At 43.6% G+C, this 20,916-nt stretch overlaps 1 protein-coding gene across 1 annotated transcript in view; it reads right to left on the bottom strand.

Moving 5' to 3' along the window:
• Positions 1 to 417: 417 nt before the first annotated feature.
• The window catches only part of cfi (complement factor I), a 70,550-nt gene continuing 50,051 nt past the window's right edge, over positions 418 to 20,916 (bottom strand). Inside the window, exons 13-15 of the mRNA XM_078212966.1 lie at positions 13,528 to 13,811; positions 5,756 to 5,854; positions 418 to 889 (exon numbers count right to left, since the gene is read on the bottom strand). Coding sequence (XP_078069092.1) covers positions 672 to 889; positions 5,756 to 5,854; positions 13,528 to 13,811 — 601 coding nt within the window. The 3' untranslated portion in view covers positions 418 to 671. The remainder of the gene's footprint in view (positions 890 to 5,755; positions 5,855 to 13,527; positions 13,812 to 20,916) is intronic.

Raw genomic sequence — 20,916 nt, 5'->3', positions numbered from 1 at the left:
TGGCTTAACAGTTGACTGGACCAGCACTTTAAGACCATAAGCAGTAAACATTTACTATTGAGTTAAACATGTTGGAAAAAATACTTGGCATTTACATTGCTTAGGTGAACATTAAACCCAATGTAAATTGCTAACCCTTGGAAAAGAGACATTGACAGTGCTAACCATGGCTAGACTATACGCTACTCGCTTTTATGAGCAATTTGGATAAAGTAGGCAGTATGTTTCTTGCCAGTTTGTCTTTACCTTGGTTCCCCTAGAGATCTTTTATGGATTTTCTGGTGGATTTTGGATTTCTGGTGGAATCCTTTGGCCTTCTCAATCTGGTGACATTTCTCCTTCTCTAGACTTTTAACTACTTAAACCTTTAATAGTGACAATTCCTTGTAAAAAGTAATTGACACAATAATGGTTTTGATGTCGTAAAGCATATTTTATTATTAGAACAGAGGTTATAAAGTGACAGATCAGTATCCACCTCTGCTTAATTCTGATCATTGTACTTCACAACTTTCTTTCTGATAAGACAGGGTCGTTGGTGGTAGTTGTATTTGTACCCGATGATGTGATTATGTTATCATTTTCAAACCTCTCCAATGAAAATGTGAGTTCTGAAGAATGCACTTTCTGCAACCAAGTTAGGTGTTGGTACAGTAGAAGACTTTGAACTTTCAGTTGTTGTATTTGTTAATCAGACTTCTACCAACGTGGCTGCTAATCCAGTCAAAATAATGTGCCACCTTTGTGTACACACCGGGTAATCCAGCTTTTCCACACCCTTCACCCCAGCTAACTACACCCCACACGTACGCTTCATTTCTTTCATCAGAACAAACTAATGGACCTCCAGAATCACCTTTGCAAGCATCGACTGTCCCATCCATCTTCCCTGCTCAAGAAAAGAAGTATGAAAATTAGGGAGAAAGCTCAAAATGTAAAAGAGTCACTAGTGCAGATTCAAATTTGCCTTCATTCGGCTGTTTTTTTTAAAAAAAACAAATAATAAAAGTAACTTAATGAAACTCTGAACATCTGTATCACTTTGCTGAATAACTTTAGGAACTGCAGGAGAAATTCAATGTCAAATTTAACACTACAACTACTAAGTTAATTTAAATATTCGCAAAAATATATAAGCAAGGGAACGCAAATATGAAGTAGCTTTCAGAGAACAAGGGAATGCTCAAACAGCTAAATGGCCTCTTTCTGCATTGTATAATTCCATGGTTCAGGAAGTCCTGCGTGATCTACTGGTCTTCCGTAATGAGTTTATTTACATGGGACCTCTGCCATTTATTAGGGATTTCCTCTCATTTATTATTGAGCTTAGGGTGGAAGGTCGTGTGATATTATAGAGTTCATTCTGTGTTTAGCCCCTTACAATTTACACAACACAGTTTGGATACATTGTTGCTCCATGATACAGATCATATATGTTTCAAAAGTTCAAAAAGCATTAAGTACTTGTAGAGCTGAATCATTTTCAGCAGACATTCACTGTCATTCCAAGAGGACAGAGGACTATCCAGCTTCCCATCCATTAACTGCAACCTCCCAACCTCGTTGACTCTGTGTATACCTCTCACTGCCTCGGAAAAGCAGGACCCCACACACCCGGACATTCTCTCTTCCACCTTCTTCCATCGGGAAAAGATATAAAAGCCTGAGGTCACGTATCAATTGACTCAAGAACAGCTTCTTCCCTGCTGCCATCAGACTTTTGAATACCTTGTATTAAATTAATCTTTCTCTACACCGTCTATGACTGTAACACTACATTCTGCACTGTCTCCTTTCCTTCTCTATGGACAGTATGCTCTGTCTGTATAGCATTGCAAAAAACACTACTTTTCATTGTATACTAATACATGTGACAACAATAAATCAAATCAAATCAAAACTCCACTGGGATCCAGAAATACCAGTTGCTAGCCTTTAAATTGGTATTTTATGGGAGGAGGATTGCCCATTCAATCCAAGCCAGTTCCATCATTCAGTCAGATCAGGTCTGATCAGTACTTGTACTCTCCATGTACAGGTTTACCCTGCATCCTTGAACACCTTACACAAATCTATAGTGTTGACCATTTCAGCTATCCCTGTATTCACAAACCTTTTGGGGTGTGAAAAACTGCTTCCTGATTTGACTATATCTAATTTTAAGATTATGGCTCCCTTCTAAATTGTCTCACCAGAAGAAATAATTTCACTGCGTTGACCTTACCAGGTATGTTCCTCCCAAGCCCTATCCTCCCACCATTCAAGTAGCACAGCCCCCATTCATATCAAAAAATTGTACACTATCATGGAAAGAATGGAGCTGGGGAAGGGCCTCTCTACAAGTTTTTGCTTTCAGACAGCGCTGACCCTTTTTCTGCTGTTAACACATTCTGCTATTTTGCTTTCATGATGTGGAGATGCCGGCGTTGGACTGGGGTAAACACAGTAAGAAGTTTAACAACACCAGGTTAAAGTCCAACAGGTTTATTTGGTAGCAAAAGCCACACAAGCTTTCGAGGCTCTGAGCCCCTTCTTCAGGTCCCTGAAGAAGGGGCTCAGAGCCTCGAAAGCTTGTGTGGCTTTTGCTACCAAATAAACCTGTTGGACTTTAACCTGGTGTTGTTAAACTTCTTATTTTGCTTTCAGACAGTGCTGACCTATATTTTGCTATTAACACCTAATCTGGATCAAAGCTTTAGACTTTAACACTATCATTACCACTCCCTTTGTCTTGTGTTCCATGATATCTTTGTCATTTCATCTCTCCTGTCCTCTAACCTATCCCTGGCCTTCCTCACTTTTTCAACAACATAAACCTATCACATTCTACTGCTCTCTGGTCCTGAGGAAGAATCACTGCTCTGTTTTTCTCTCTCCACAGATTCGGTCAGACCGGCTGAATTTTTTTATTCATTCATGGGACATGGGCGTCATTGGCTGACCAGCATTTATCACCCGTCCCTTGTTGCCCTTGAGAAGGTGGTGGTGAGCCTCCTTCTTGAATCGCTGCAGTCCATGTTCTGTGGTTGACCCACAATGCCGTTAGGGAGGGAATTCCAGGATTTTAAGCAGTATTTTCTATTTTTAGTTCAGATTTCCATTTGCTTTTAGTTTAATAAAATAAAGAATACAATTAAATGGGATGCCAGAGCAGAGAGCCCTGGAAGAATATGTACGCAAATAATTGAAGGTAGCAGGACAGGTTGAGAACATGATTAAAAGAACATCAGGACCTGGATTTTATAAATAGGGACATAAAGTACAAAACCAAAGGAGCTATGGTGAACATTTATCAACACTAAATGCTGAACAAGCGTGAAAATGGGAGAGAATTGCAACCATTATTTGGGCGAGCTCCTGGACACTATCTTATGGCACTTAGAAAAAAAATGAGGCAAGGTGTGATGCTTGCCAGTAGGGGGTGTGGAGTAAACAATGCACTGGAAGATTGTCACTCCCCTACCCACCCCCCAATCGCGCCACCCCTGATCGCATCCCCCCAATCGCCACCCTCGACGATCACACCCCTGATCACCACCCCCAATTCCTCCCCCCCTGGTTGATCACTGCCCCGGCGATCCTCGATGCAGAGTACGCAGCCTCTATAGAGCTCCCACACCCTGCCTCGCCTTCAGACCCCATCCCCTTCAGGTCTTGTCCCCTTTGGGCCCCACCCCTCCCCTTAGGCCCTGCCCCCTCTTCTTAGACCCTGCTCCTTGTCACTCCCCAGTGCCAGGCTGGCAGTGCCAGGGCCCCCTCCCAGGAGTGAGGCTGATTATGCTGGCAGAACAGGGCCGATAACATCACAAGAGGTGAGGAACCAGGTGCGAACCCAGTTTTCCGCCCCTCATGTGATCTTACCGATGTGACAAGCCAGTAAGATTGCCCCTAGCTTGGCCTCAGCTGGAGTATAGTGCGCAATTCTGGGCATTGCACTTTGGGAAGGATTTGAAGACATATTGGAAAGCGTGAAGAAAAAATTTATAAGAATGGTTTCAGGACAGAGTGATTTGAATTATGTGGGTACACTGGAAAAACTGGTCTCATTCTCCCTACAGAAGAGAAGTCTGAGATTTGGTAGAGGTGTCCAAAATCATGAGGACAGAATGGATAGCAAGAAACTTTCCATTGGTGTAAGGGCCGAGGACACCTACTTATAATGAATGACAAAAGAACCAAAGGTGACATGAGGAAAAACTTTTATGCAGCGAGTGATTAAGATTAGGAATACACCACTTCATAGAATCATAGAAACCCTACAGTGCAGAAGGAGGCCATTCGGCCCATCGAGTCTACACTGACCACAATCCCACCCAGGCCCTACCCCCACATATTTTACCCACTAATCCCTCTAACCTACGCATCTCAGGACTCTAAGGGGCAATTTTTAACCTGGCCAATCAACCTAACCCACACATCTTTGGACTGTGGGAGGAAACCGGAGCACCCGGAGGAAACCCACGCAGACACGAGGAGAATGTGCAAACTCCACACAGATAGTGACCCAAGCCGGGAATCGAACCCAGGACCCTGGAGTTGTGAAGCAGCAGTGCTAACCACTGTGCTACCGTGCCGCTCTTGGGAGTGTTGTGGAGGCAGATTCAATTCTGGCTTTTCAAAGGGAATTAGATCATTATCAGGGCTACAGGGAGAGCACAGGGAGTGGAACTGGCTGAGTTACTCTTACAGAGAGTCAGTAACAAACGCTGTAACCATTTTCTGACTGTATAATTTCGATGATAATGTATGCAGAGGCCCACTTTAGTAGTGGCTCATGAGTTGGATGAGAAGAAATTCTGCAGATGGAGATCTGTCTGTGTGTGTGTGTTTGGTAGGGGAGCGGCGGGGGAGGTGGTGGCAGTACTCATCTGAAAAAGAATCAACCCAGTAACTTTCTGAGAGCTAATGACTGACTTACTGCTATAAAGAAACAGGCCTTTCGAATAGTATGGCCAGGATGTGGCCTAACATGCAACTCACTTCTACTGTGTGTTGGTGTATAATGACTGAACTGGGGTACAGTGGGGGCAGCGGGGGTTCCAGAAGATGATGTCAACCCTGCCACTGATATTACTGCTGAAGAGGGTGATCACAAGAAACACCTTTCCCGATTTTCATCAAAATTGCTGGTGTACGTCAAAGAGGTGGAGACACAGCAGATCCAGATCCCACTCCAAATCTCTTACCACTTGGCCCACTGTTGTCCAAGATGGTTAGGTGCATTGGCCATGCTAAATTCTCCCCCAGTGTACCCGAACAGGTGCCGGAGTGTAGCGACTAGGGGATTTTCACAGTAACTTCATTACAGTGTTAATGCAAGCCTATTTGTGACACTAATAAATAAATATTAAATGTTAAGATATAAACAGAGAAAATAGGTGCAGGAGTTGGCCATTTGGCCCTTCAAGCCTGCACCACCATTCAATATGATCATGGCTGATCATGCACTTTCAGTATCCCACTCCCGCTTTCTCTGCCCACCCTTTGATCCCTTTAGCCGCAAGCGCTACATCCAGCTCCCTCTTGAACATATCTAACAAACTGGCCCCAACAGCTTTCTGTAGTAGAGAATCCCACAGGTTCACAACTCTCTGAGTGAAGAAGTTCTTCCTCATGTCAGTCATGAATGGTTTACCCCTTATTCTTAGACTGTAACCCTAGGCACTTCCCATAACATCTATCAAAACCGATGGATTTTTGAACCCTTCAAGGTTCTGAGAGGAGGAGCAGAATTTCATCAACGTTTTAACCTTACCTGCGCATTCCATTCCTTCAAAGAAATTAGATTTGTAAATAGCTGAACAGTTTTCAAAAATATCAAGCTCAGCCCAACGAAGAATGTTGACTTTAGAACCTAGAAATACAATAATACAAATAAGTGACAGTGGCATACATTAATGTAACACCAGCTATTTAATATCATCATTTCTGCAGCAAGTTGATTAACGATTCCTCCCAGCTAGAAACTTGCTTATGAGCAATTCCATTTCAAATGGGTTCTGTCGAATGCTGAAGAATCAGGTATTCCACTTAATTAATTTTGTGTGCAATTTAGATTCTTACAGGAGCATATAAAATTATTCGGATTTCCCCAGAAAAAAATAGATCTTTCCCACAGTCTTCCAAATGGCAATCCTCCAATCTTAGTCGAGCTACCAAGAACCAGCCTCTATCAAGTGGCAAGATGCAAATTAATACTGGCAGAAGCCTAGCAAAAAATGACTTCTTTGTTGTTTTATGATGGAATCTCTCTCCCTGGTCACTGACCAAGGCTAAAATAGACATTTTGTAGCTTGACATTATGTTTGACCCTGAGTTGAGCTTCTGTCTCCAGATTCTCTTCAACCTCCAACCGAAGACTGCCTTCTTTGATTTCCACAACATTGCCCATCTCCACCTGACCTCACTCCACTGCTATTGAAACTCTCATCCTTTGTTACCTCCAGACTTGTCTATTCCAATACGCTCTTGGCCGACTTCCCACCTTGTACCTAGATAAACTTGAGTTCACTCAAAATCCTGTTGGCTGTCTCCTAACACGGACCAACACTCATGGAATTATGATGATATTGCAATTACGGAGACATGATTAAAGGAGGGACAGGACTGGAAGCTTAACATTTTGGGATAGAAGGAGAAACAAAAGGGCGGGGGAATTGCATTACTGATTAGGGAGCACATCACAGCTGTGTTGAGGGAGGACACATTGGAGGGATCTTGTAATCACAATGTTGGGAGTGTATTATAGACTCCCCAACAGCCTGCAGGAGACAGGGGAGCAGTTGTGTTGTCAGACACTGGAAAGGTGTGAGAAAAGCAGGGTAGTTGTGGTGGGTGACTTTAACTTGCCCCATATTGACTGGGACTCCCTTACAACCAGGAACTCGGATGGAGAGCAATTTGTTAGATGTGTCCAGGAGTGCTTTTTGATACAGTATGTATCAACCAGGGAGGGGGCCATACTAGGCTTGATATTGGGGAATGAGCCGGGCCAAGTGATCAATGTTTCAGTGGGGGAGCACTTTGGGCTTAGCGACCACATTCCATAAGATTTCGGGTAGTCATGGATAAGGACAAGAGTAGCCCTTGGGTGAGAGCGCTTAATTGGGTGAGGGCCAATTACATCCAAATTAGACAGGGATTGGGATATGTGCTTGGCACCGGCTGTTTGAGGGCAAATCCATGTTTGACATGTGGGAGGCTTTTAAAGGCCAGTTGATTGAAGTGCAGGACAGGCATATCCCTCAAAAATGTATAGGAATGGTGGGACTTGGGAACTATGGATGACAAGGGAAATTGTAAGCATAGTCAAAGGGAAAAGGAAAGATATGATAAGTCTAGGCATCTAAAAACTGCCGATGCCCTTGAGGAGTATAGTGAAAGTAGGAAGGAACTTAAACGCGGAATTAGGAGGACCAAAAGGGGCCACGAAATGTCTTTAGCAAACAAGGACAAGGAGAATCCCAAGGCTTTTTATGCATATATTAGGAGCAAGAGAAAGAGTAGGTCCATTCAAGGACAATGGAGGGAAGTTATGCGTGGAGTCACAGGAAGTGGGTGAGACCCTTAATGAGTACTTTGTATCGGTATTCACCAAGGAGCACGACATGACGGATGAAGTCAGGGATAGGTGTGTGAAAGCTTTAGAGAATGTCAATATATCGAAGGAGGAAGTGTTGGGTATTTTAAATTGTATTAAGGTAGACAAGTTTCCGGGGCCAGATGAGATCTATCCCAGGTTACTGTGGAGGGCAAGGGAAGAAATAGCTGAGACCTTAACAGCTATCTTCACATCCTCTTTGATCACAGGCGAGGTTCCAGAGGACTGGAGAATATCCAATGTTGTTCCTTGTTTAAGAAAGAAAGCAGGGATAATTCAGGAAATTATAGGCTGGTGAGCCTGACATCAATGGTGGGGAAGCTTTTGGAGAAGATAGTGAGGGACAGGATATATGCACGTCTGGAAGAAAATGGACTAGTTAGTGATAGGCAGCATGGTTTTGTATAGGGAAGGTCATGTCTCACCAACCTGATTGAGTTTTTTGGAGAGGTGACAAAGATAATTGATGAGGTAAGGGCTGTGGATGCAGTTTATATGGACTTTAGTAAGGTGTTTGACAAGGTCCGTCCCACATGGCAGACTGGTACAAAACCTAAAATCACATGGGATTCGGGGTGGGCTGGCTAGATGGATACAGAACCAGCTTGGTCATAGAAGACAGAGAGTAGCGGTGGAAGGGTGTCTTTCCAAATGGAGATCTGTAGCTAGTGATGTTCTGCAGTGATCGGTGCTGGGACCTCTGCTGTTTGTAGTATATATAAATGTTCTGGAGGGAAATATGGGTGGTCTGATTAGTAAGTTTGCAGATGACTGTAGTGCCGGGGATTGTCAGATGATACAACAGGATAGAGATAGATTAGAGACTTGGGCACAAAAATGACAGATGGAGTTTAATCCGGACAAATGCGAGGTGATGCATTTTGGAGGATCTAATTTAGGTATGAATTGTACTGTAAATGGCAGAACCCTTAGGAGCATTAACATACAGAAGGATCTGGGCGTGCAGATCCAGAGTTCCCTATAAGTGGCAATACAGGTGGCCAAGGTGATTAAGAATGCACATGGCATGCTTGCCTTCTTCAGCCAGGGCATTGAGTGCAAGCATTGGGAAATCATATTGCAGCTATATAAAACCTTGGTTAGGCTGCATTTGGAGTATTGCGTGCAGTTCTGGTCACCACACTACCAGAAGGATATGGAAGCTTTGGAGAGAGTGCAAAGAGGGTTCACCAGGATGTTGCCTGGTCTTGAGGGTGTTGACTGTGAGGGGAGGTTGAACAAACTAGGATTGTTTTCACTGGAAAGACGGAGGCTGAGGAGAGACGTGATAGAGGTCTACAAAATAAACAGGGTGGATAGTCAGAGGCTTTTTCCAAAGGTGAAAGTGTCAATTACAAGAGGGCACAGATACAAAGTGAGAGGGGTAAAGTTTATGGGAGATGTGTGGGGGACATTTTTCACACAGAGAGTGGTGGGTGCCTGGAATGCACTGACAGAGGAGGTGGTGGAAGCAGGCACATTAGCAACATTTAAGAGGCATCTGGATTGGTACATGAATAGGGAGGGAATAGAGGGATACAGACCGAGTCAGGGCAGAAGGTGTTTTTTTGTAGTTTAGTAGGGCATCATGATCAGCACGGGCTTGGAAGACCTGTTCCTGTGCTTTAATATCCTTTGTTTCTTGTTCTTTGTTCTTACCACCCGTTCGCCCATTGCCCTTGTGTCCACTAACCTGCATTGGGTCCTATTTTATTAATGCTTCAACTTTAAGAATTTTATCCTTGTTTTTAAATCTTTTTATGGTCATGCTCCTACCTGTCCCTGTCATTTTCTCCCTGCTATAATCCTCCAAGATTCTGCACTCTTCCAATTCTGCTCCACGCCACCCCAATTTTCTTCACTTCACCTTTAGCAGCCACAACTTCACTGTCGAGGCTCCAAACTCAGGAACTCCCTCCTTAAGCCGGCCTATCTAATTTCTTCTTGAAATCAGACAACGTTTTGACCTCAATTACATTCTGTGATAGTGAATTCCACACATTCACCACCCACTGGATAAAGAAATTTCTCCTCACCTCAGTTCTAAAAGGTTTACCTCTTATCCTCAAACTATGACCCCTGGTTCTGGACTCCCCCACCATTGGGAATATTCTTTCTGAATCTACCCTGTCTAACCCTGTTAGAATTTTATAAGTTTCTATGAGGTCCCCTCTCACTCTTCTAAACTCCAGTGAATATAACCCTAACTGACTTAGTCTCTCCTCATAAAGGAAATTTGGTATGTCAGCTACGACTCCCATCAACTTTTATAGATGCACCATAGAAAGCATTCTTTCTGGTTGTATCACAGCTTGGTATGGCTCCTGCTCTGCCCAAGACCGCAAGGAACTACAAAAGGTCATGAATGTAGCCCAATCCATCACACAAACCAGCCTCCCATCCATTGACTCTCTCTATACTTCCCGCTGCCTCGGCAAAGCAACCAGCATAATTAAGGACCCCACACACCCCAGACATTCTCTCTTCCACCTTCTTCCTTCAGGAAAAAGAGACAAAAGTCTGAGGTCATGTACCAACCAACTCAAGAACAGCTTCTTCCATGCTGCTGTCAGACTGTTGAATGGACTTACATTGCATTAAGTTGATCTTTCTCTACACCTTAGCTATGACTGTTACATTACATTTTGCACTCTCTCATTTCCTTCTCTATGATCGGTATGTTTTGTCTGTATAGCGTGCAAGAAGCAATACTTTTCACTGTAATACATGTGACAATAATAAATCAAATCAAATCAAAATCATATGACAGACCTGCCATTCCAGGAATCAGCCTGGTAAACCTTTGCAGTACTCTCTCTACAGCAACGACATCCTTCCTCAGAGAAGGACACCAAAATTGCACAGAATACTCCAGGTGTGGCCTCACCACCGCCCTATACAATTGCAGCAAAACATCCCTGTCCCTATATTCAAATCCTCTCGCTATGAAGGCCAACATACCATTTGCCTTCTTTACTGCCTGCTGTACCTGTGCACTTACTTTTGGCAACTGATGCATGAGGACACCAAGGTCTCACTGAGTATCCACCTCTCTCAATTTACTCCCATTCAAGTAATAATCTGTCTTCCTATTATTGCTACCAAAGTGGATAACCTCACATTTATCCACATACCGCATCTTCCATGAGAATGCCCACACACTCACCCTGTCCAAATCACACTGAAGCATCTCTGCATCCTCCTCATATCTCACCCTCCCACTCAACTTTGTATCATCTGCAAATTTGGTGATAATACATTCAGTTCCCTCTTCCAAATCAAATGTGAACAGTTGGTCTTCTAGCACAGATCCCTGCGGTTAAAACCTACTCTGTGGCCAAACATTGGCCACTTGTCCTGATATCTGTTTACGTGGCTTGGTGTCAAATTTTGTTTGTTGATCACTCCTGTGAAATGGCTTTGAGATGTTTACTATGTTAAAGATATGGGACGAGATTGTCCGGCCTCGAGCCACGTGTTTCCTGCCGGTGGGAGGTGGCGCCTTGTTTGCTGGTGGCCGGATTCTCCAGTCCCGCCATTGTCAATGTGAATTCCCACTGACATCACCCCACGCTGGCGGGAAACCCATGGGTGGGGGTGCGCTGCCAGCGGGACCGGAGAACCCACCGACATGAACGGCCGGAGAATTCCAGCCCTGGTGTCAATGCAAGTTATTGTGTCCTTCACTAAATGCACCGTTAGAAAGAGGAGATTATCATATTCAGTTATTTTTTTAAATTTCCAATTCTGAACACAGTATTAAAATCTGCTGTTCTTCTCCTTGGAACAGTTAATACGGAAATACAAACAAAGAGCAGGAGTAGGCCATTCGGCCCCTCGAGCCTGCTCCACCATTTAATAAAATCGTGGCTGATTTGATAGTAACCTCACATCTGTATCTCGCCTGTCCCTGATAACCTATCACCCCCTTGCCTACCACCTCTGCCTTAAACATTTCGAAGACTCTGCTTCCACCACGTTTTCAGGAATAGAGTTCCAAAGATTCATAACCTGCAGAGAGAAAAAGTTTTGCTTCAGGTCTACTATAAATGGGCGACCCCTTATTTTTAAACAGTGACTCCTGGTTCTACATTCTCTGATAAGAGGAAACATCCTCATCACATCTCTCCTTTCAAGATTGTTGCTGATTTGTAAAGGCGAATATGTGAGCCACCTGCTATTCTGTTTACCTGTTATTTAGGATGTTCATCCATGGTTTGCGGGACACTGTCACTCCAATATTTATGGGGAAGTGAGGAGCAGGGGAAGAGTTGGGGGAATTGGGGTGGTGGGTGGCAGAGTTGAGAGAAGAGTCACTGAACCGTACTCAGGAAGCCTAGAAAAATAGGTTCCCCTCAGGTCCTCTCATATTTAATGTCAGAAGCTCATTAACAGTTCTGTTTCCTGATAGCAGCCGATTGCGAGGCAGCAGTTGGGTGGGTTGGCCTCGACGCAAGGCCAAATCCAGGAATTAGAGAGGAGGAAGGGCGTGACTGCAAAGAATGGGGTTGGGGATAGGTTGGAGGCTGAAGACGAAAGGCAGAAGCTGGAGCTGGGAAGGCTGGGAGGTGACATGGGGCAGATCAGAGGCTGCAGGAAGGTTCAAATAGGAAAGACCAGGCAGGGAGATCAAAAAGGCTGGATTAGAATGGCCAGAAAGGGGGAATCACTAAATCGACCAGATATATGCTGGTTGTTGTTATTAATTAGGGGAGGCGATGGCCTAGTGGTATTATCACTGGACTACTAATCTAGAAACTCAGCTAATGATCTGGGGACCTGGGTCCAAATCGCACCGTGCAAATGGTGGAATTTGAATTCAGTAAAAAATATCTGGAATTAAGAATCTACTGATGACCATGAAACGATTGTCAGAAAAACAATCTGGTTCATGAATGTCCTTTAGGGAAGGAAATCTGCCATCCTTACCTGGTCTGGCCTACATGTGACTCGAGAGCCACAGTGATGTGGTTGACTCTCAACTGCCCTCGGGCAACTTGGGATGGGCAATAAATGGTAGCCAGCCAGCGATACCCACGTCGCACAAATGAATAATAAAAATCGCTGTTAAGACACTTCACCTCATTAAAATATTTACTCCTGGGATCAGCTTGGTTGCCTTTCCCCCATTCCAACTCTTTGAAAACCTAAAGAGGCAGGGTTTGAGGTCATTTGGAATTTGTTTTGAGATTTTTAACATCCCACCTGATTCAAACACATCCATTTTTTGTGTTATAATGCCATCATGTGATCCCAGAATAGAGCTGGGGATTTTGAGTGTAAGAGTTTCTGCAGAGAGTTAAATGTAAGATTGTGAGAGCCAGCAGTTTCAGAAAGAGAGGGGGAGAAACTAATGCAGAGGACATTATCCTGTCTGTGTGTGCTGGGTGGCTTTAAAAAAAGGCAAAGGGTAACAAACAATAAAAGGACACTCTAGGGAGGGGCACAATTAAGGAATCCATGATTAACCAAAATGATAAACCCAGCTCTGACGTAAGTTTGGAATTTAAATTGTGATGGACATTTTTCTATGCTGGCAAAATGTCCTGAAAAACCTCAATTCTCTTGCTTGTTTATGGTTTGAGCAGCATCTAAAATTTAAACTGAAAGTCCACCGAGGCTCATTGGAACTATGTTTGACTTAATCCATGTCTCAGGGCAAACCTCGAGGTCACTTAGAAGATGATTGCTGCAAGGGATTGAACAGAGGGCAAAAATAATCCTCAAAATATGTTAGACAAAACAGAAGCGTTGATGGAAAGCACATTTTGCAACTCGAACCTCAAAAATATGAGTGAGTTAACTTTCTGTGGTCAGAAATGTACGTTAGATCCAAGTCTAATACTGTTACAATGTTTACATTAAAAGTAAAATCCTGAAAGAAAACGTAATACTTTCCACACATTACTCTGTAATAATATATTTACCTGGTGCTTGACCCCAACCGGATATTACACAAGACATTCCGGGTCTGAATAGATACTCAGACCAGGGGACACAGACAGGTTGGACATCAATGCTCAGCGGAATGCATTCTCTGTTTTTAAAAACGTGAACCACTTTTATTAAGGAAATGTCATTCTCGTATGTTTTGGGATTGTAGTCATGATGGATGATGATTTTCGCGACTGGCAAGATTTCTTCATTATCTGCAACACCTCTTTTATTGTACTTTGCAATTCTCACCACATAGTCAGACAAGTGGTAAGGCCTGGAATAAGGACAAAAGAAATGAATAAAGAAGAATTTCTGCAACGCACTGCAAATTGTATCAGATATTATACGGTACGGTAGCACAGTGGTTAGCACTGCTGCTTCACAGCTCCAGGGTCCCGGGTTCGATTCCCGGCTCGGGTCACTGTCTGTGTGGAGTTTGCACATTCTCCTCGTGTCTGCGTGGGTTTCCTCCGGGTGCTCCGGTTTCCTCCCACAGTCCAAAGATGTGCGGGTTAGGTTGATTGGCCAGGTTAAAAATTGCCCCTGAGAGTCCTGAGATGCGTAGGTTAGCGGGATTAGCGGGTAAATACGTGGGGGTAGGGCCTGGGTGGGATTGTGGTCGGTGCAGACTCGATGGGCCGAATTGCCTCCTTCTGCACTGTAGGGTTTCTACGATTCTACGATATTATAGTGATAATTATGAGAAAGTAAATGATACGTGGAACATAGCTTATTTTTCATTGACAAACCTCAGTGGGAAGTATGTGGGGAGAAATCCGTTCAGGTCGTGAGGCTGACATTGATTTTTCGGGGCAGAAATAGCCTCTGGTTTCTGTTTGCAGCCGGTGTGGTATTCTTCAATAGTATCGAGGAAGAATGCTACACAGATCACACTGGGTGCTACCTGAGCAGTGCCTGCCCTTGGGGAATTGACATTAGCCTGCATAGCATTGCTCCAAGTGGTGTATTGTAAACACATTTCACCCCCAAAATCCCATATATTCCATTAGTGATAATCGCAGCATGTGTGATAATGACACAAAAACAGAAAATGCTGGAAAATCTCAGCAGGTCTGACAGATACCTGTGGAGAGAGAACAGAGCTCATGTTTCGAGTCTGGATGACCCTTTGTCATAGCAGCTCTGACACCAAACTTCATAACTGAAGTCTCTCATCCCTGGATGATTCTCATGAATCTTTTCTGCGCTCTCTCCAATGTCAGGATTCTCATTCTGACTCGAATTGTTGGCGCTATTGTCTCTCCACAGATGCTGTTAGACCTGCTGCGATTTAAAAAATTCATCAATCCAGCTATGGCATGCACAACCGTGCCACTTGAAGAAAGGTTGGCAGATGTAGAAATAGAGCAATTAGCTTTTTTTTAATGGGGGTGGGAATATTTTGAAAGAGAAAGGGTGAATTTAATATTGGCAACAGGGAGCTGGGCCTGCATTTATTCCATCCCTAATTGCCTTTGAACTGAGTGATTGACGAGGCCATAAAGGAGATTAGTGAACCCAATGGATTGTTACAATTGAGAATGGTTTCATCATTGGACATTTAATTCCAGATTTTTATTGAATTCAAATTTCACCACCTGCTGTGGTAGGATTTGAACCCAGATCTCCAGAGCATTACCCTGGGTTTCTATGTCACTAGTCCAGTGACAATACTACTACCCCACCGACTCCCCTAACTGGTCAGCAGCTGGCCCTCCCCGGGAATTAGGACCTTTGGGGCAGAAATCATGCCCCCCCCCCCCCGCCCCGACCACTGAGAACTGCCAGCTAAAGGCCGCTGTCCATTGCTTGTCAGGTCCAGCAGAATGTTGGCAGCTGCCAGTAATGCATCGATGCCTAGAATCGCCACCGTAGGACCCAGGCCACAGGTGAGTGAGGGCAGAATGGTGGTTAAGGGGAGGAGTCACTGGCTAGGTCAAGGGAGGGGGAATGAGAAGAAAGGGTGGAGCAAGGCTCTCAACAAAACCCCCAACCCCCTTTCCCGATGCCCAGTCCCTTAATCAGAAACTAAGTGTCTTTGATTGAGGGCTTCCTATGTTGCCCACTTGACCTCAATTAGTGTGCATGAACCTCCCTGTCCTGGACTTAATCATTTAATGACAAAGACCCTGATGTAGAGAGCACAATTTAAATGTTTGCAGATGATAGAAAAATTGGAAGCTTTGTGAACTTTGAGGAGGAAAGGGTAAAGCTTCAAAACGACATAGACAAGTTGGTGGTAAGGACAGAAAGATGGAGATGATGTTCAAAGCAGAAAAATATGAAGTGATTCATTCTCATAGAAAAAGATGGAGAGACAATATAAAATAAAGTTTAGAACTCTGAAAGGGAGGCAGGAGCAGAGGGACCTGGATGCACACATGCATAATTCATTGATGATAGCGGGACAGGTTGAGAGAGCATTTGAAAAGGGTTTTATTAATAGGGGCATAGAGTACAAGAGCAAAGAGGTTATATTGAACTTGCATAAGTCACTAGTTTGGCCTCAGCTAGAATATTACATCCAGTTCTGGGTACCACACTTTAGGAAGGATGTGAAGGCATTGAAGAGAAAAGATTCATTAGAAAGGTCCCAGAGATGAGGAACATCAGTTATGAAGATAGGTTGGAGAAGTTGGGACTGTGTTTCTTGGAGAAGAGGGGACTAAGAGGAGATTTGAAAGAGGCCTTCAAAGCCACGGGAGACTGGACAGACTAGAAAGGGAGAAACTGTACCCACTTATGAAAGTTTCGAGAAGGAGAGGGCACAGATTTAAATTAATTGGTAAAAGAAGCAAAAGTGGTATGAGAAAACTCACACATCGAGCGGTTAGGATCTGGAATGCACTGCCTGAGAGTGTGATGGAGGCAAGTTCAATCGAGGCATTCGGAAGAGAATTAGACTGTTATCTGAGAAGGAAGAATGTTATGGGGAGAAGGATGGGAAATTGCCCCAGGTGCACGAGTTGTTAATTTGGAAAGCTGGTACAGACATGATGAAGCAAATGGCCTCCTCCTGCGCTGTAACAATTCCATGATTCTGCAATTGGACGGAGATTAGTGAACCCACTGGGATGGTGGGATGCACACCACACACCCTTCAGCCCCATTAATTAACCCCGTCACCTCCAAACCTATTAAATTCCAACTAGAATTTCCATGGCCAAATTAAAGTTTAATTATTAGTGTCACAAGTAGGCTTACATTAACACTGCAATGAAGTTACTGTGAAAACTCCGATGCCTGTTCGAGTACTCTGAAGGAGAATTTAGCGTGGCCAATGCACCGAACCAGCACGTCTTTCGGACTGTGGGAGGAAACCAGAGCACCCGGAGGAAACCCACGCAGAAGAAAGTGCAGACTCCGCACAGACAGTGACCCAAGCCAGGAATCGAACCCAGGTCCCTGGCGCTGTGAGGCAGTAGTGCTAGGCACTGTGCCACTTGACGCCCCTACTATTTCTTAGTTCTCCTGCCTTATGTTTAAAAGCAAATCTGCACATAAAAGGACATGGAATAGGTCCAATGCAGGCTAACCAGAATCCTCAAAAAGACAAGCTTCTTAAAACATCCTTACCTTAGTGTGGTGCAAAGAGAAGCAGGCATGCTCCCCTCTCACTTCTACTGCAATCCTGAATGCCATTGGCAGGCTCTATTCAGGCTCCTCACCACTACTTTACCTGACCCTCCCAGGATCTATTTTCACCAGCAGGTTGCTTGAGGATGTGCAGTAGGCTTCCGAGTTCAGTTGTTCTAATTTAAATGAGGCCTGAAGACAAATTTCTATTGGGCCTTGAGCCTACATGTGCAGGCTCAATTCATGCTGGCAGGCTGGCGCTATCTAAATTATACCCCCTTGCTTCAACTTTTGTAGAGAAAGTAAATATTGAAATTGGAGAACGGTAAGATATGGATGTAAAACTGTTAACAATGTGAATTATTTTAAAGAGAGTCAGTATTTTAAACGTTCGCAAATTTAAGCTGGACAAGTCAATGGGGCACAATAATTTATATCTGAAAATTCTGAGGGAAATTAAGGATGAAGAACTAATTGTAACTGGTTTGCAGGGATTTCTCAAAAATAAGTTGTACTTGGCCAACCTTACATTAATTTTATGTCTTGATAGCTTTTTCTTTTCTCAGTGTCAAATGTTGCTAATGATATTACTTTTGTTAAGCACCGTTGAACATTTTATTGCAATAAAGGCATTTTATAGGTGCAAGTTATTGTTGTTATAGAGTTCTCTGATGAAATAACTGGGAAGATAGGTTAATGGAAATACAATGGATATGGTAAACTCACCTGATAAGGTGCAACATAAGAACATTAAGGCAATGTTAAGGCATGCAGAATTAAAGCAAATTCAGTTTGTAAAGCTGAAGGTAAAGGATTAGAGTAAACAGAAGTAAATTAGACTGGAAAAATGCGGGAGACTGAATATTAATGGGTATTTCAGTGGACTCCGTTGTAACTTTGACATAAGTCTACGAGAATGAGTGGAAATTAGACTGCTAGCTGACTGTACCCAGGTCCTCTGCAAATTGGGCCAAGCACTTCCATTGGATATTGGTCATTAGCATTTCCTCTGAAAATGTTAACAATGCACACCACCTTTAACTGCAAAAAGGTCAAGTTAACAGGTTTGTTTAGATTGGAGAATTGGATGTGGTGCACACAAAGGGTCAATATTGGCTCATTCACACAACACACATGCACACACACATACATACACACACACGCACATATATACACAAACATGCACAAACATACACACATGCAGGTAGCATGTGGTAGCAATAATAGGAAGACAGGTTATTACTTGAAAGGGTGTAAATTGAGGGAGGTGGATAATCGAGATCTTGGAGTCCTGGTGCATCAGTTTGGAAATAAGCATGTAGGTGCAGCAGGCAGTAAAGAAGGCCTTCATACCAAGTAAAGAAGATATGTTGGCCTTCATACCAAGAGAGTTTGAGTATAGGGTTAGGGATGTTTTGCTGCAATTGTATAGGGCATTGGTGAGGCCACATCTGGAATATTGTGTGCAGTTTTGGTGTCCTTATCTGAGAAAGGATGTCTTTGCTATAGAGGGAGTACAGCGAAGGTTTACCAAGCTGATTCCTGGGATGGCAGGTCTGACATATGAAGAGAGACTAAGTCAGTTAGGATTATATTCATTGGAGTTTAGAAGAGTGAGAGGGGATCTCACAGAACCTTATAAAATTCTAACAGGGTTAGACAGGGTAGATTCAGAAAGAATGTTCCCTATGGTGGGGGAGTCCAGAACTAGGGGTCATAGTTTGAGGATAAGGGGTAAACCTTTTAGAACTGAAATGAGGATAAATTTCTTCACCCAGAGGGTGGTGAATGTGTGGAATTAACTACCACAGAATGTAGTTGAGGCCAAAACATTGTCTGATTTCAAGAAGAAATTAGATACAGCTCTTGAGGCTAAAGGATCAAGGGATATGCGGGGAAGGGGGGATCAGGATATTAAATTCGACAATTAGCCATGATCATAATGAATGGCGGAGCAGACTTGAAGGGCCGAATGGCCTACTCCTGTTTCTAGTTTCTATGTTTCTATGCACTATACATACACATACTACACCAACAAACACACCCACATACGTATACACATACACACTCATGTACACACACATATACAAATGAATTGAACTTAAGTATAGGAAGTTTATGAAAATGTACAAAATGTATTCAAATACATAAAACAATGAATGTGTGACAGCAGGGAGATAAAACCTTGTAAAGGCCAATAGCATTTTGGATTTTATAAATGCTGGCATAGAATGCGAGAGTAAAGAAGTATTGATAAATGTTTACAAAGGATTTGTTAAACCACAGAGTACTAATTACAGCACTGTGTCCCATTCTGGAAAGGAAATTAAAGCTGTAGAGAATGTACATTGTAAATTATCTAGGATCATGTCAGGGTGATACCAGAATTATCAAATAACAGTTACAAGGAAAGACTTGAGATGCAAGAATTATAATGGAGAAGGTGTTTTAAAACTGTGAAGGGTTTAATACAGTAATTAGTAAAGACAATGAAATCTTGCTGGGAAATCAGTGAAGAGTTGACATCACTTCAAAATTAGCACCGAGGGAACGAGAAAAGAGGTTTAGAGGTTGTTGGAGCAATCACAATGAATGATCAAGGGCAGAAACCGTTGTATATTTTAGGGGAAAATTGGATAATTATTTGAAGCAGAGTAAGACATGAGGCTACACAAAGAGAGTGGGGCAGTAAGATAGGGTTTGGATTATCCTGGCAGAGAGTTAGCACAGATATGTGGGCCCAAATCACTGCCTCCAATGCACCCCTCCCTGATGAGCTCAATGTATTCTATGCCCGTTTTGAGCGAGGGGTCAGCGAGAGCATGCCCTCCATCCCGGAAGCCTCGGATAAACGTTTATCTGAGGTGACCATTGCAGACGTCAGAGCAGCCTTCTCGAAGGTCAACCCATGGAAAGCAACTGGCCCAGATGGGATAGTCATGATGTGGAGATGCACAGATGGGGTACCCAGATGAGCACTCAGGTCCTGTGCAGATCAGCTGGCAGGGGTATTCGCAGACATCTTCAACCTCTCTATACATCAATCTGAGGTCCCTACCTGCTTCAAGAAGACATCCATCATTCAGGTACCAAAGAAAAGCCAAGCAGCGTGCCTTAATGACTATCGTCCGGTGGCTCTGACATCCATCATTATGAAGTGCTTCGAAAGCTTAGTAATGGCACAAATCAATTCCTGCCTCCCAGACTGCCTGGATCCACTACAGGTCACCTATTATCGCAACAGGTCCACAGCAGATGCCATCTCCCTGGCCCTACACTCAACCCTGGAACACCTAGAAAGTAAAGACACCTATATCAGACTCCTATTCATAGACTACAGCTCAGCCTTTAACACCATTATTCCTACGAGACTCATCTCCAAACCCCAGGGCCTGGAGCTTGGCTCTCTCTCTGCAACTGGATCCTAGATTTCCTAACCCACAGACTGCAGTCAGTAAGGATAGGCAACAACACCTTCTCCACGATCATCTTCAACACTGGTGCTCTGCATGGCTATGTCCTCAGCCCCTTACTATACTCCTTATACACCTATGACTGTGTGGCCAAATTCCCCTCCAACTCGATCTTCAACTTTGCTGATGACACCACCGTAGTGGGTCGGATCTCAAACAATGACAAGACAGAGTACAGGAATGAGATAGAGAATCTGGTGAACTGGTGCAGCAACAATAATCTCTCCCTCAATGTCAACAAAATGAAGGAGATAGTCATCGACTTCAGGAAGTGTAGTGGAGGACGTGCCCCTGGCTACATCAGCGGGGACGAAGTAGAAATGGTTGAGA

This window comes from Mustelus asterias, chromosome 1 (genome assembly GCF_964213995.1).
Source record: "Mustelus asterias chromosome 1, sMusAst1.hap1.1, whole genome shotgun sequence".
Lineage (NCBI taxonomy): Eukaryota > Metazoa > Chordata > Chondrichthyes > Carcharhiniformes > Triakidae > Mustelus > Mustelus asterias.
The sequence above is the reverse complement of the archived record's forward strand: the minus strand, read 5'-3'. Positions and strand labels throughout refer to the sequence as shown.